Consider the following 17,582-nt stretch of genomic DNA (forward strand, 5'->3'; position numbering starts at 1 on the left):
TCTTGAAATAATTTTCTCTGGTGTAGCATATAGCCAACAAATCTGGCAAGAAGCAACTTTCAGCATGTGTTGCTGTGACAGCAATGAATTATCACCCCAGTCTGCAGCAAGATTAACACTTACAACCTTGGCATGAGGAACAGTCTGCTCAGACTCTGTGTCAGGAGTAGTGCTCTGTGCTTAGGCTCGAAAGGGTGGGCCCACGTTAAGAAATTAGGAGCACAGAAATGTAGACATTTGTCTAAACTGTAAACAAACAGATAATTTCTAGGGGGAAAGGCAGTGTACAGCCAGAGAAGTAGGAACACGAAGGAAAACTCATGGTATGGAAGAAAAAAGAATTTTTAAAAAAAGCAGCCATTGAAAACAAGGTACTGTCTGTTGTAGAGGATTTCTCCAAAGAACAGATACAGAACAAAAATCAGGAAAGAATGCACCAGATTGCTCCTGCTTAGCACAAAATCGTTGAAGTATCCAGTCAAACCAAGCTGATGTGAAGTAAGTGACACTGAAGGCTTGGTGTGATCACTGAGTCCAACTCAGGACATCACAAAGTCTGTCAGATCTTGTGTGCTCTGCAGCAGAACTCACCATTACTTGTGAGTTAAGGGCAGGTTCAAAACCAGCTTTGGCCTCACTGGAAGGTCAATTACAGAGAGAAAAATTACATCAAAACCATCTCTGCTAAGAAGTAGACTCCTGCTCATCCATTCCACTTTTCCAGCTAACTGACCACAAAGAAACCTGGAACCAAAGCTCCTTACCACAAGTTCTTAAAGCAAAACCTGCAGAAGAAGCGAAGGACAAAGCTGAAGAATACATAATGGAATCTCCTTCCTGCTTGAACACTCACCACACTTAAATCTTCTGCTCTGCAGAAGTGACAGAACTAAAGCATGACTTCTGCTCTTTGATCTGGTTTGCTAAATTTTTTTTTCAATATACAGTTTGGAAATTCCACCAATCATCAATTTCAATTCTAATGCAATCTCCTTGCTTCATGAACCAGAAGAAAAGTACATTAATGCTGGTAAGAGTTGATTTCACATATTATGTGTTCTACTTTCAAGACCTTAACTTGAAGGAAATACTTTAAGTAGTTAAGCAGTGTGAGTTGAAACATATGAATTGGTGAGGTTAAGGGATTCAGCACTAAGGAAGAGCAGGACAAAAGGATTTCATATCTTGAAAGAAAACGAATTCATTAGTTATATGGATATAAAAGTATTTAAAGTGAACGGAACAGTCTTGCAGGCATCACACTCAGCAAGGGTTTACATAGAACAGAGCTTTCTGCATGACAAAAGGAAAATGTCACAATTTCCTTGAAAAGCTTTATTTCAGATACCTGTAAGTAGATATAACACACCTGCAAAAAAGAGTATTAAGAGAACAGTATGTGTTGAGAATTTTGTAAGGAAGCTATTACAAGTCATTTACTACCTTGCTAGGAAATTACCTCCAATTCCCTGTGATTTGAAGTTTCTCCAAGTAAAAAGGTAGCAAAAATATTGTGTAGCAAAGAGGAACACACACTGAGTAAAAACAGTTCGTGCAAATGAAGGTCACTTTGAAAAAATTAGTTTGTAAAGAAATCAGGGAAATGCATCTAAAGCCTTTAAATTATTTCTCACCATACATTTCTTCCCACTGCTTCATTACTTCAAACTGGTGTGTCCTTCAAGATAGACTCAGCCTTAAATCATTGCCTTGCTAATACAAGACTGAATGATCACTCCCAAACCTCTCTCACGTACCAACAGATCTCAGAAACACCATCATTCCTTCTTCAAGAGCAGAGATAAATACTATTTAGGCTGGAATATGGTAACTACCATTTTCTGTGGTCCATTCTCCTTGTAGTTCACTCCTCTAGCACAATCATCAGGGCAAGGGAGCTACAAGACACATCCTTCCTTCCCCATTCCCACTCACATCCAGTTCTGGAGATTGTCAGGGAGAGTTGACTCAAAATATATTGTTCTTCCAGTAAATCCTTTGTACATACTACCAAGTTGGGTTTTTTACCTTACTTAAATCAGACACTTGAAATATCTGCCCAAAATAGTCTCATGTGCCTCAGCTCAGGGGGGTTTTCAGCTGAAATTCTGCACAGGGGGTTGCACCAACTACCTGTGCAGCAAATGCCACCACAGTAAAATCCAGGCTTGGCAGCTATTTTGGGTTCCTGGATTAGAAGTGTGAGCTGCATTAATGGGTCAATAAGAACAAAGCCTTCTGGGTCAAGAGAGTGAAGAAACACTGGGTAGGTTGGTGTATCTCAGCTCCTCTACAGAACAAATACCTGTTCGAGCAGCCACCAGGGAATTGGATTCTTCATAAGAGTTTCACCCATTTATAGTCCTTATCTCCACCAGATGGAACTATTCAAACACATGCGTTTTGTGGGGTACATCTTGTGCAGATGAGGTTAATCTACACTAAGATTGTTCTGGAATACAAAAAAGCCACAGGGAAGGGCTGAATACAATGCAGTAACACCAACAACTGATTTCAATGGTATTCTAAGAAATCAAATTTTTTCAATAAAAACTATAAAGTCAACTAGGCAAATGAAGGGATGCTTTTGTTTTTGAGCATATCTGAAGTTGTCATTTCAGACAGTGGAATGAAGGATTTGGGGTTTTTGTTTCATTTTAGTGAAAAAAAAATCAGCATGAACAAGCTTTTTCTAGTCTGAGTATCTTATGGATAACCGCATTTTTCGGTAGTGAGGAAAAAAGCAGGACAACACATCAGGAACCACCACACTTAATCAAATTGAAAAAATCTGTCTCAATATCAAGCATCTGTACATGCTATGGAATTGAACATTTCACAGATACAGTACAGAAGCATAAACCAGGAAAAAGGAGATGCTAACACATTGAAAATGTTTAATAGCTGAATATTGAATTATGAATCTATTCCAAAAAAAAACCAAGCCCAACAGATGCCCTAGCCCAGTCCTTTCCATGGCTGCAGTGGAGGAGTAACTGAGTCCCAGGACAGCTCTTGCCCAGGGATCCTGGCGGGGTTGCAGAGGCTGCACCTCTCCACGACCCCGGGAAGGGAAGCACGTTTGGCTTTCACTGGAGCGCTGCTGTCTCCATCTGGCACAGCGGCCCCCAGGGCTCCAGCCAGCTGGCACCGCTCGGAACAGCCTTGGGGCTGCTCCACACTGCACAAGGGAGGAGGCCAGAGGAAAACCAGCACCATAAAGAGATAATTTACAGTCCCATTATCCCATCATCCTCAACTACATGCAGCAGGAGCATGATCTAGGCACATGGCCCATGACCACATGCTTTAAACCAACAAAAAAGTTACATCAGCTTACTAGAGGTTGATTATAAAAGACGGAAATCTTAACTTAGAGACAGGCCTGTTTAAAGAGGGACACAAGTGGCTCATAACTTGATTACTTGGAAAAACACTATTAATTTCATTAAATTAAACATAATATGAAAAGTAGATTTACTGTAATAGCTGATCACACATCAGAGGCATTTCACACTCTCCGATTCATTTATTTTTCACAAGGAAACTGAGGTAACTTATTTGCATACAGGACTAAGTTCCAACAATCGCAGACATAAGACAAGTTTCATGTGTCAGGCTCAGCACACACCAGTGACAACAGCAGGTAGAAGCACACCACAGCAGCACTAACAGAGGTTCCTTCACAGAACCTTCTGGATGAAGTCAGTATTAGAAACTCTTTACAGAAGAAGCCACCATCAGGACAACACTCACACATGGTCTGTCACTGGCACAGTCCAGAGCACAGCAGCAGTTATTATTCACATGCAGCCTCCCAGTGTCACTACTCAGGTTGGTGAAATATCAGTAAGAGGAGGGAAAAAAAATAATTCATCTTTATCTGCTCTTTCTGGTTCATGGCACAACCACACAAACATGACACAGCAATGGTACAACAGCAGCAATGCACAGCCCAGAGCTGGTAATTCCTTACACTATTAAGGAAAGACACTTGTTCACCCAGAGCAGAAGAGCTGGATTTCATGCTCCTCACTGACCAGTCTCCACGATAATGCACAGAAAGGTTCAAATCTCACATCTCTTGCTTTTCTCTGGTAAATCAAATATTGCCAGTCCTTTACCTCATTGGCATTCTTCTCACCCAAACCATTTACCAATTCCATCATGTACTTGTGTCTCACAGGAATCCATATCTATAACTAGTTTCCAAATTTCAATTCAAGATTTTAAACCTTGTCAGATTTGCTAACTCACCTTCTCCTTAACATCCTTTTCACCACTGCATAAAACAACTTCTCTGCCAGTTTCAACACAAGGGTACAATGTGCTTACAGAATGAAACTGCTTGCTTTATAAAGAATTGCTGTAATAAAGTAATTCTTCAGGTTACTGCAAAATTGGAGTTCTGTTTTTCTATAGTCAGATTTTTGCAGTACATGGCCTAAGACAGACAAAGAAAACATCTCCTACTCCCCAAAATCTCTCAATAAGGACATAATTATTCCAAAGAGATGCAGAAAACAAATTTAATTAATTGGGGTAACTCTGAAACTTGCACAGCAAGAGAAGCTCCACGTAGCAGAACTACTATGTGACAAGGAAATACATCATGAAGGGCAGCAAGATAAAATTATGCTGAACACAGTATAAGATAAATTTCCTTGAGGAACAGCCTCATCATTACGGAGGAAAGTCTTATTCCTCTTTATGCACAGAAGTGCAGGAACTTTGAAACTATTTTCATGGCATTTCTCATCCTGTTCTCCACATCAAGATCATCCCGCAACCAAAAACACAAAATGTGTCATGAGTGACCAAAGAACTGAGTGTTCATCATGCAGATAAACATTTCCCATAATAATCTCTTGGGAGGGGATGCTCGCTGAGAGAGCAGAAGTCAGCAATGCACAGAGGCCAACGTGAGTGAGAGCTGCACCCTGGCCACCAGCTGCCAACAGGACAGAGATCCAGTTAGGGACAGAACTGGGCAGTAATATGAAAATAATGAAGTACAGCAAAGAAAAACAGAAAACCTTAAGACAAATTTTGCATCTGTCCCTGGAGGGCAGAGGGTCACAAAAGCTCACCTAACACAAACGAGGTACTGAAATCAGTCAGCTATCTCAGCTGTCTGCACTTACTGAGCTGTCATACATCTGCTGTGCAATAAATCTCACCTTTATTTACCAAGTATATTGTAGACAAGGTCCCTTAAAATGTGACTTGCAATGCAACAACAAGGCTGATTGCAGAGGACAGAAGTACAAACTGTAATTAGACAAACTTTGTGAAATAACATCAGGCTGTACAAAGACACAAGGAGGGAAAGACACTTTTTAAACAGAAGTTGGCAAGGGGGAGGTAGGCAAAAATAAAGCTTATAAACTGCTGCTTTCTTTCCTTGTGCTGATAAACACTGAAGTAATTCAAGTCTGTACTTGATTCAAAAACAAAAGCCCTTTAAAAACAGAAGCAAAACATACATATAAAAGCCCTGGCAGTCAATTCAGTGAGATGAATCCAAAGCCAAACCCTATTTAAAAGAGGCTACTTGGATGCATGAACTTCTGAGTGACAAGTGAGGCAAATGGAACTCGGTGCCACATGGGTGCTTGATCCTCCATCATCCCCATCACTAAACTACATTCAAATGCGGCAGGCTCTTTTATTTAAGTGTTTAAGAAAAATAAAGGGACTAATAACTAGGTGATTTTAAAATATAATATATTTTAAACTATGCATTAATACATGGATGAAAACATGGTTTAACATACTAGGGAAGAACTGCAACACAGAACTCCAGATGAAGACACTAATGACAAAGAGGAGATATTCCAATGATCTCTTGAATGAAATGTAGATTAATGATCTCTACATCTTAATTCTACATAAACACAACTCACTGAATGTATGAATAGTTACATTTTCTCATCTTACATGTATGTGCAGAAGAGCTCAGCTGTGTGTTCAAACCAACCATGGCAAAACCAGCATGGTACAAGGACAAGACCATTTAAGCTCAGTCAAATCCCAATTCTGACTTCAGACTTACTACCAAGCAGTGTCAGTTAGTGAGCTGCCTCTCACCACTACTTGAAATATGAGGATATTTTATATATTTGTCATATTAAATGTCAGAATTTGAAAACTTGCACTAGCCCTCAATAGTTTCATTAAAAAGACACTACAATTTAAGTAGTGTTGAAAATAACTCTTGTTACCAATATCCATTTTTTCTTTTTTTTTCAAGTTTCACCTTGTCTAAACCCAATTTTTTTATTCAATGACAAATTTAGTGCACTGTAGATCCTCACAGACATATTTCCCACCAGGGATATGCTGACATCACCAGTGATACTGTGCAAGAGGTAGACAAGAAGAGCCACGTTAATTTCAAGCTCCATTAAACACAGGAAAGGAAGAATAAGAGGAGGGGGAAAAGTTCTTTTTAGCAACTTTAAAAGTAGCAGAGACAGGCAAAAAAAAACCCCAAAAAACCGGTTTTACATTAGCGTTACTTATCACTGAGAGGTTTTAAGAAAAATAAAACCAAACCTTAAGGAGCATTCTACACAAGTAGAGAAATGGAAAATCTAAAGTAGAGTATTTGCTGTATTCCACACACAAAAGAATGTGACAGGACTGCTTGCTGCTAATCAGTTATCAACTGATAAAGTGAATCTCAGGTTACTTTGAGTCAACTGGTGTCTGGTAACAGTTCACTTTACAGATCCTCAAATAGGTCTTGAGACAGATAAAATGATTCTTTCTCTCAAATGAGAGAGATCAGCACCATGGCAGCTGCTCCAGCCCTAAAGTAAACCACGGATTGCTCTTGAGCTGCTGTGCCAGTTGCATTATGTGGTCCCACTCCCAAACAGAATGCAGGTCTATTTTGCAAGGAGTAACTCTTTACATTGATTCTATTACCAGCTAATGCAGCGAAGTTCTTAGCTTGAATTAAGCCGAGTGTACATAAAGGAGTGCCAAATCAATATGTAAGAGAATACAACTACCAAGACAGAGCTTTCATCCAGTCAGAACAGATCTATCAGCTTCTAGAACTGTTTCTGCTAAGGAAAGGTTCCCAATTCAGGCCTCTTGGGTAACATATGGCTCTCCCTACACTCCAACCCTGCTTGCTGACAACACAGCCCAGCGTAACAGAATAAACTGTAATGTCATTATAGCATTTCACTCACTTGCTCCATTGTCCACAGGTTAACGAGAGACTGGAGACAGTGGCTCTAGGCAGCTCTTTCTGTCCAAGTCTAGAAAGGTTCTAGCAATGGCTCTTTGCATGGTGGGAAAAAAAATAATTTCTTTTTTAATAATGCTTTGAACAGGACAGTGAGATGTGTATGGGTCACCTTCAGACTGCCTTTCTCCTGATGTATAATAAGAGGACATGAGTATCTCCTCACCTTGGATGCTGCTGCAGGCTACAGACACATTACAAACACTTGGAGAACCATGGGAATATAAGTAATGAAAAGCCCAAACCCACGGTTTTAAAGCAGTTGTCAGTCAAGTGAAACAGAAAGGTGTGGCTAATAAAAAAAAAAAAAGCCCTATATCTACCAGGAAAAAGAAAGAAACCAGTTTCTTCCTAAGATTTCATAGGACTGCACATGAACAGGAAAAACTGTGGGTGCTTGGTTTAATGTGGGAAACACAAGGTTTTAAACCGAGTTAATGTTTCTCTGGTTTAAAACAAATCAGCCACCACTGGGAATCAAACTAACAGTTGCAAGAGCATTTGTAATGAATAAGGATCCCCAGAGTCCATCCCAAAGGAAAACACTTTTTTTTGGCTCAGCTCAAGGAGCAGTAATTCAGGAGAAGGAGAGTCAGCAATTCACAAGCAGAAAACTTCCACTACCAGTCAGTAACATTTGCCTCTAAATTTGTTACACCAGTTACAGAAACAGAAAATCCTCAAATGAAAGGAGGAGAGTACAAGGTTTGCAAGCAATTTGCAGCTCTGGTTTCACCTTAACGCCACAGATTAAGGCTTGAAACAAAAATGAGGCTATCACCTAACCTTTGTTTGGGGTTTAAAGCTTTGATGGCTTAAAATAAAGCTCAACACATAGTCCAGCAAATCAAACAAAGCCATTCCACCCTGCTCACCTTCACACTACTCCCTGTCATTTCAGTTTAAAAGCTTTCAGCATTAAGCAAATAAAATCGTTGACTGCAGACAAAATTAAAGAGATGCTACAACTACTCTGACAAACAGCTTGGCTATGAGCAAACCTTTGACTGCTGATAAGACTACAGGAAAAAAAAAGAAATAAGCCTTCTTATCCAACATATCCCTATTTTTTCCTTCATCAGCTAGTGCAGATCCATCTTCTTGCTCCACAAAAGGGAACAAATACAAGTAGGAAGAAAACTGCATTTATTGTCTCTCCCATCCATGTTAAAAATCAGAGAAGTCCTGATGGTTCAGATCGCACAACTTAAAAATTGCTATTCACCATCTTCAAGTTCAGAGTGCAAGACTAATTCCTAACCTTTGGCCCAGAAACCAACAAGTGATTGAAAAAAAAAAAAAACCAGGATACAAAATAGGGCTTAGCACCACTAGAAGGAGGAAGGTCTTGTATTATGTTCTTCAGCACCAGAGAGGTAAACTCAGTGGAGCATTCTCAATCTGGCACATCCCATGTACACCAGGCTCTGCTGAGTACAGAGCTAAAATCTCATGTCTGGGCATCTCTCTCACCAAAGGTCATGTCTTCACACTGAGAATAAAGAGAACATTACCTTCAGCAGGTCTAAGGACCTTTTAAATCCTTAGTGGTTAAGAACTAAGGAAGATTGCTCAGGTATGAAACTGGAGACCTCCTGAACAATGAAGCTTGCAGTTGACTTTGACACTTCTTACGGGCTTTCAGGGAGAAGGCAGTTCCCACAGCACATGGCAAAGGAGAACATCCTTCCTGAGTCACAGTTCACTCAGGCAGCCACAGCAGAGTACACAGCTGAAAAAGAGACATGCTTCTTGAATCCTGGACTCCTCTTTCAAATGCTCCACAGGATTTGTAATCCAGAAGTTTGGTGCACATGCTAAAAACGTTAAAGAAAAACAAGCTAAGATTTCCTCGTTAATTTAAGCAATCCAAACACCAAGCCTGTGAAGATGGCACAGCTTGGTGAGGCTCCTGGCCTGTCTGTTACAGTACAAAGCAAATCACCTAAGCAACACCTCCCTGTTCCTGGACAGGTACATGGGGCAAGGCCCTTGGGAAGCAAACGTGCCTCAACAGGCATAAAATGAGAAGTTCCACCCGTAGCTTACCCTGAAGACTGCAAGGTCACTTTAGCAAGAACATGACACAGTGATGTAGACTGTGAACCACAATACTTGCTACTGAAAACATGACACGGCAGTTATCTGCCACGTTATTTTAACCTTTTTAACTTTGAAAGTTAGGAAATGAACCAAAGTCATTTCAGGTTTAAATCTAAGAATTGATTATCTGTCAAAATATTACAAGGAGCCACACACTGAAGTCACAAGTTCATGGGGAGAATGATACCTGACGAAAAGTCATCACCTATAAAAGCAAATGTTTCTTCATATCTGAAAGGATCAGTTGGTCTGTAGGACCCATGTAAAGAGAGAATAATGGGAAAAACAAGAGAAGCTCTCAAACAGGCAGAAATATGCCAGAATGCAGCTGCTGTCAATGAGAGTGCACAGCCCCTGACAGGCAATAATTCTTTGATCTATTGGCTGAAGCACTGAACAAACATTCTGAAACTCCACACAGAACCTTGTGCATATCACGACTGTGATCACAATGACCAGTTTACTTTTATCATCAAGAGCCTTTTCAGGGCAGTGATAGTAAGAACCATTCAGAATGAGACAGTTTTCCTCCAAGGCGTATAATCCAGGAAGAGGGAATTTAATCATAAATTCAGTTGCCCTTCCAGCAATGAAACCATTACTTACCAACTCCTGGACACAAAGATGCATCTACATGTGTAATTGCTCACTGATGGGGACAAAAGCTACATTCAGCACTGCAAAACAGATTTTTCTCATCTGTAATTCTAAAGGAATAAGCCAAGTGTTTCAAGTGTGACCCTACAGAAAAAAAATGGAAATAGCTGACATGAAGGTCTGGCACAAGCCTTTTCAGCATCCTCTGTCTGCTCCATAATTTCTGAATGGGGAGTAGTGGTGACAAATTTAAGGACCTCTTCTAGAGTGTTACTTAATTAAGTGTGAGGTAATTTTCAGATCAAAATATTCAAGGTAAAGTCCATGACCTACAGAAACACGAGCTTTGCCATCACGTTATTAAACGGATTCTAACAATGGCAAATTAAAACTCAAGAGTTACAAGTCAAAGCCCCAACAATGAAAAAGTCCACCCTAATTTTATGTCACTTTACACACAACTTGAGGTTTAAAACCTAGCTCCAACATTTAATCACAATAACTATAATTTCAAGAGTCAGTCTTTGTATTTCTCCCTCTTCCTCATCTCCTGTTCCACACTCCAGCGTGACAGCTTTGTCTTTGCTTAGGCTTCACCACCAGCAATACAATTACACCACGGCAATCCCTGTGCCTAGAACAGCTTGTACAAGTGCTGCACTTGAGTTTGGCCAAGATGCAGTGAGATGAGGCAAGTCCCAGCCTCGCTCCTCCGTGTGGATACAACTGCACCGTGATGACAGCTCAAATCCCGGCATAGCCAACAGACTCTGAAAATCTTCACCAGAATCCCAGTGCCTACAAAGACACACACATAATTATCTCTTGGTTCTGACTGAGGATTGAAATACACGTTCAGGAGACAGCTTTCCCACTATAAACCAGGCTTTAGAGCCATTCTGCTGGAAGCACTGGCTGTAAAGCAAACTGAACCTTGAGCTGGAGCTCGTAAAAGCTTATTCACAGAAAAGGTGCGTATTAAAACCGAACAGCACAGCACTAAAATGGTCTGCCAAGGCAGAACGCAGTGTAGGTACAGCGGGAGAACGGACCCTTTCTGCCCCCTGCAGTTCCCACTGCTCCCTGGATTTTCAAGACAGGCTTAGGAGGGATAGTAGTTATCATTCTAGAACCAGAACCATTTACATCTGCCTCTCACCAACAGCCAAGGCATTTTTACACCTACCTCCATCTGAGCAGCAGTTAAACTGCCCAGTGCACTCCATAAAGATCAATTATATATATGGAATGCTTCCTGTGATAAACATATAACGTGACTGTCCATGATCATGCAATAAAAAGAATATCACTTGCTAATAAACCTTTAATTTAGCCTCATCATTTTGATGATTAGGACTAAGAAGAATCTTCACCAATGAATAGGTGTTCTTTAGCAGTTGCAGTTTGCTCCTAGAATATAAATACACCTATACATAATATATGTGTATGTTAACTATTAAAGGACAAAGGATTGGTTTTGAGTTATATGGACTATCTAGGTAATTTTATTTCTAGTTATTAGACTATAAATACACCACCAAACAGAAAACACCCTTTTCCTAATTTTACATGTAAAACTGTCAGGCATACATACGTACAGGGCATTTCAGTGAATTAAAATTCTGTGGAAGAAGGTCTCATGTTCATATACATAAAGGGTGAATAAAGTACCATAACTGGTACTTTATAGACTTTCTTCAATCCTTACAAACATAGACAAGGAATTGAATCCCAATTTAGCTACCCAAAACGTTCCCCCATATTGATCATGTACACCCACATATTTCAGGTGGGCTGGATTCAGAAACCCAATTGTTTTCATACTGGCAACCTGCTTAAAAAAAAAGTGGGGGGAGAAGCATTTTTAGCATGTACTAGGAAAACTGGTGTTTTTCCTGGGCTGACAGATAATTTTAAACAATCCTGTTCTGCATTATGAGCCTGGCTGTGCAAAGAGGAAGTGAGAACAGATTGATTACAATGGAATATTCTGTATTTTCAGCTGTTTTCTTAAGCAATGATGAACACATCCCTGCATTAGATTTCGGAAGGAAAAAGCTGTTGCAGCACACAAGAGGTATGCAGGTTACACAGGATGCTCCATATTTAGAAAAAGGTAATTCAGCTAATGAAATTTTATTTTCATTCTTCCACATAGCACTTGCTTTATATTTGCCTGAGATATCTTCATACCTCACTTGCCATTTTTCTCTTCCACAGCACAGACACAATTTTTTCTCCATTTAAGCTGAAAGCACCATCAACTATATCCCGATTTGTATTTTAACATGCTATAGCCTAAATAAACCCAGATTTTGACTAACATACTCCATAATATTGACCCGTAGGGAATTGTAAGGTATTTAAAAACAAGTCTGGCTATACTTCGCAGGGCTATCAAGTAATTAAATCCATTTAAAACATATTTCTTCTGAGATTCCATTTTTTCCTCTTTAGGTAAAAAAATTGGGAAACTGGATTATCCTGAGAACATGAACTACGCACAGAGAAATGGTTTGGCACCTCACCCTTTAAGTCCATCCTTCATGCTCTAGTTCTATTATGAATAATAAGCTGAGCAGCTTAATGCAAAGCACTGGGATCACAAAGTTTTCAATGGGTTGTTCCAACAAAAACACAATCCGTGCTGTCCCAAACCCCAAGTTTTGCTCCGTGTAGCTGCTGCCTTCCCCTCCTCAGTCACCAATGCGACGACCGACAGAAATCTGCCAAGTCACTTTGAAGTAAAAACTAGTTGATTCTAGGGAAAAACAGTAATTAGTTGCACAGTACATAGAGCAGCCCTCCAGAAGCATACATGTGTATAAGGATGTTATTATAGGAGATAGGTGGGGAAAAGCACTCTTCCTGCTTTTTGCCTGGTTTACAGGGATTTTTCCCAGGCGCCAACCCCTCCTGCCCTTCCCTGTACTCCAGGCTGAGCCAGTTCCTTTCCCCACGCCCCACCAGAGCAGGAATCCCCTTTTCCAAGTGGATTATCAGCACGAGCAGCTTTTTTTTTTTTAAGGAAAACCACACACACAACCGAGCGAGCCGCAGCCCCCGGCGCCGGGACCCGCTCCCAGCCATTGTGCTCCGCGCAGTCACCCGGGCTCGGGCGCGGCCCCGCGGGGCTCCACAAAGCTCCGCCACAGGCCGGACGTGCCCGGTGCCCCGGGCCTCCCCTCCCCCCGGTATTCCGGGAAACCTCCGGGAGGAGGAAGAGGAGGAGGAGAAGGAGGAGGAGGAAGCGGCGGCGCTGCGGAACAGCCCCGCTGCGGAAAAGCCGCCGGGGCAGGTGGCAGGGAGGGAGGCCCCGCCGGGGCTGCTTCCCTCCTCCATCCCGGTGGCCCCCCTCGCCATCCCGGAGGCACCGAGCGCTTCCTCCTCCCTCCCCCCAGGACCGCGTGCGGGAGCTCGGGCCCACCTGCCCCGTGGGGAGGGAAGGAGGGAGGGCTAGAGGGGGACCGGACCCGTCCCCTCCCCGCGGCGGCGGCGGGTGGGTCGGGGAGGGAGGGAGGGAAGGAGGGAGGGAAGGGAAGGGGGGTGGATGCGAGCCGCCCCCGGTACCTTGCGCTTCCTGGTCTCGGCCGAGCCGCTCCACACGAAGCACTGGTAAATCGCCCGCAGGTTCTGCTTCCAGTTCTCCACCTTGAAGCCGGTCACATGGCAGCACCCGGCCGCCGGCGGACTCATGTCAGACCCCCCCACATCAATCCGCCCGCACACGGGCCGGGCCGGCGGGCAGCGAGCCGGCCCCTTCCCCCGCCCCGCAGCACCGACACGGGCCGGGGCCCCCCCGCCCTCAGGGGCTCCGGCCCCTCACGCCGCCGCCGCCGGGGAGCCGCTGGCACATAGAGCCGGGGCTCCGCCACGGCCCCCCGGCTCCGAACAAAGCGCGGCGGGCGGGCAGCGCGCACTCCCTCCCGCCCTTCTCCCGCACACACAAAGATGGGGCGCTCTGAGGCGAGGAGAAGGAGGAGGCGGCGGCTGTAGCGGCCGCTGCCGCCCCCGGAGTGGCCGCCGCTCCCTTCTACCTCATAGAGGCCGCTGTGGAAGCGGCGGGCGGAGGGGAAGGGAGGGGATGGGGGCGCTGGCGGCGGCGACCCCGGCCGCGGTGCGAGCGGGCGTGTGTGGGGAAGGGGGCGAGTCCCCGCCCGCCGCCGCTCCGGCTTCCCCCGCCGGCACCCGCACGGCTCTTGTCCCTTTAAACCGCCCCCCCGCCTCCTTCGCCGGCTCCTTCCTCCTCCGCCTCGCCCGCGCCCCCCCCGCCCGCCGCGAGCAATGGTCCGAGCCGCTCACTCAACCCAGCCCGCCCGGCCCGGAGTGGGATAGACCAACGGGGAAGGTGCGGGAGGAGCGCCCCCTCTGCCCCGCCGCCCGCGAGGGAGGGAGCGGCGGGGGGGAAGGAGCGCGACGATTGGTCCGCTTACCTGTCAATCTATCCATCTCTAGCGTCTCATTGGTTCCTTTCCCTTACTTCTCTCCCCCCTCCGCCCTTCTACCTAGCATTTCCCCCGCCGGAAAAAGGCGGGACATCCCGAACGATTAACAGCTTATCTGACCAACGGGGATAAAGGGTGTGGTCTATGTAGTGGGAGCAGCGTTATGATTGGTTGGGATGGACGTCAGTCACACTGCAAGCGGAGAGCGGATTGGCTGTATCCGCGACGGGGCGGCCCCTCCCAGAGCAGCCTGCGCTGCTGTCACATCCGCTGGTGCCGCTCTCGCCGTTCCCTCCGTGGCTTCCTGAGGGGAGCGGGGTCTCCTGAGGGGAGAGCGATCTCCGGGCTCCTGGGAGAGGCTCCGCGCCCCGCTCCGACCGGCTCCCAGGAGCATATATGGTCCCTCCATACCGCCAGGCTGCGTCCTGATGTTCCATAGGGAAGAAACAAAAGCGGTGTATAACCAGAACTGTTATTTCAGCTTTTTCCTATACAAGGAAATGGGAGGACGGTGAAAAATGTTGGAATCTATACATAGTTTTTAGCCACACGCACTATAGGGTTACATAATGGAGTGAGGCAGGGGGGAAAGGATGGGAATTATGCCGTGGTTTCTCAAGAGAGAGAGCGGAGGCTTTGCAGAGGCTTCTTAGACAATCACTGCAAACACTGTGCAACAAGGAAATAAGCGGCGAAGTGCCACCACATTATTTCACCAATCCCGTTTTTCAGTGCGTGCTAATCCCATTCCTCAGGAGCTGTAACCTTGAAATCTTCACCTTGCAGATCCCCCTATAGTGTCCCGTTTCCTGACCTGCTGCTGCAGCTTGCGAGAAATAAATACAAAAATTTGTGACGATCACCTGAGGACTTCCCATTTCCTGCAGAGCTGCTGCTGGTTTAAAAAGAAAGCAAGGTAAATAGTAGGAAGCTTGGTTTATGATCTGTATGTAGCTAGAAGGTTTGGTGGCAAAGCAGGGCTGAGCAGAGAGCTGGGTTTGTGCCCCCAGGCTGAGGCAGCAGCAGGACACGCTGTCCCTCTGCGTGGGACACCTGGAATTGCTGCTCCTCCTGCCTCACACTACTTATTAGCCTCTCCCAGAAATCCCTCTTCCACACAGTCTGGGGATTATATTCCAGTGATAAACCTGGAATTGCCCCACAGGTGGAAAAATAAAGGTGCCAAGAGCCAGGAGAGGGCCCGATTATCCCGCTGTGTACACAAATTGCACTGAATGTTTCAGAAGATTATGAGTGGAATGTGGAGGGAGGCTGTACCCTCTCTTTGACCCTGTGTAATCATTAGACCTATTAAGTCATCACAGTGCAGCCTACAGCTCCTTGGAATGGGAACAGGAATTGGTGCTGCACATCCTTCCCGTGTTAACCCAACTTCCAGGAGAATTAACCAGTTTTCAAAAGCAGGAGTCAGAGAGAGCCAGCCCCTTCCCTGAGAAAACCACCCTCAGAAAAGAGGGAAGTTAAGGATTACCAGCTCAAGGTGCATAGAAGGGAACAGGATGGGTGATCAGTGTCCTAACAGCATCCAATAATTATTCTCTGAATATTTCAAATTAAACAAAGCCTCAGATATTGCTACAGTCTAAATACAAGCAAAATTTATTCTTATTCTGCACCAACCTACTGTTACTAATCTGGGGCTTTTCTCCATGGCTACCACATCAAAACAGGAGATAAAGATAAAAGAGAGAATTTCTGCCAATGAAATTTAAGTCCATCTCGCTGAAAAAAACAGGATGCCAAAGAGACAATACATATGTTCAATGTCCTGCAGATTCTGAAATTTTCACGGAGATTTCTGTGCCACTCTGTCTTGCAGAGTCCCTGTGTTTACTCCCTTTAGGGTGTGCTGTCTTACGCAGAAATAACAAGAATTGTGAGTTCAAACACAATTGCTTTAAAAACACATTTTTTAGTGGTTCTCTTTCAGAGAACGTTTGAGAAAATACTGATCTTTCTCTCTCTGGCCACTTCCAGAACAATTAGCACAGTTACCTATTCCTGTCCTGCAGGTTTCTGACCCTGCTGAGGATGTGAGGAGCATCCTCTGAGCCACAAAGGACCCACATGGAGGACACCCATCCTGGACCCCACCCGGTGAGAGCCACTGTCACTTCCCAAAGGCAGCAACGTAGAAATTTATAGATCAATTCTTAGGGGATATTTCCAAAGTGTAGATGTTACCTTTCAAACTTAAAGCTCCCCCAGGGTTCCCTTGGCACCTTATTCTCCATAAAAGGGGTTTATTTATGCCAGAAATTCAACTTCTTGTGGTAAATTGGAACCAGAGTAAAAATTCACTTCGGAACGGTGTAGAAAACAGTGACTTTTGAGATTTTTTTGAGGCCAGCTCCTGATTTGGGGGCTTGAGGCAAAACTCTACACATGTCATTAAACCCTTTGCTTTCTGTCCTGTGAAGACACCAGAATCTTTCCTATGAAGTATAAAAACTTCCAGCTCTACAAACACTTCTTGCTTATTGCAGCCCACACACTAAAGGCGATACAACAGCACAGAGCAGCAGCCAAAACAAAATAGGAGTGGAAAACAGTGACAACATTTTGTCAGGTAGTAATTGTTAAATCAGGGCCTGCTTGTTGCACACACACACACACACACACACACAAGTTTACAAGTTTGCTGTAGTTTAATTTACTCTTGGGTATAGCTTGGGAATGTTTCTAGAAAAAAACCTTTTGGTGCAGCAGATAGCTTGGGAAAGGATTTGCCTCTGGGGGAAGGAAACAGTTTCATTCTCTCCTGTGTCTCATGGAAGAATTTTTAATTTTAAAGCATTGATGATTATGCTAATTAGTGCTTACCCTCAAATGCCAGTGGAATATAAATGTTGATAGTAGCTAAAACACACTGCAAATGTGCAGCAAAGTCTTCCTCCAGAGAGTCATCTGCGTTCCATGATAGCTCAGCTGGGGAGAAGCAGCATTCTTCACATGGAAAAGCAAAGTAACTGCCTCTTCTATCCATGTCATCCCAAGGTGGCACTTCTAGGCTCCTCTGGATAGCCATGAATCAGCTGTTACCTCATCACTTGGGCATGCTTTGCCATCATATGTGTTAAAATGTCCAATTTCATTCTCAGGTAAACAGGAACCTTTCCCTTTGTTCAGGTGTGTGAGCAGCATCAAGGACTTGG

General features: G+C 44.1%; 1 protein-coding gene across 2 annotated transcripts in view; it reads right to left on the reverse strand.

The window, feature by feature from the left end:
- USP22 (ubiquitin specific peptidase 22) overlaps positions 1 to 14,268 on the reverse strand; it is an 89,535-nt gene extending 75,267 nt beyond the window's left edge. Inside the window, exon 1 of one of the 2 annotated variants that reach the window (XM_030957863.1) lies at positions 13,532 to 14,268. In XM_030957863.1, coding sequence (XP_030813723.1) covers positions 13,532 to 13,657 — 126 coding nt within the window. In that variant the 5' untranslated portion in view covers positions 13,658 to 14,268. The remainder of the gene's footprint in view (positions 1 to 13,531) is intronic. The other variant, XM_030957862.1, reaches the window with a different exon arrangement.
- Positions 14,269 to 17,582: the final 3,314 nt, after the last annotated feature.

This window comes from Camarhynchus parvulus, chromosome 14 (assembly GCF_901933205.1).
Source record: "Camarhynchus parvulus chromosome 14, STF_HiC, whole genome shotgun sequence".
NCBI lineage: Eukaryota > Metazoa > Chordata > Aves > Passeriformes > Thraupidae > Camarhynchus > Camarhynchus parvulus.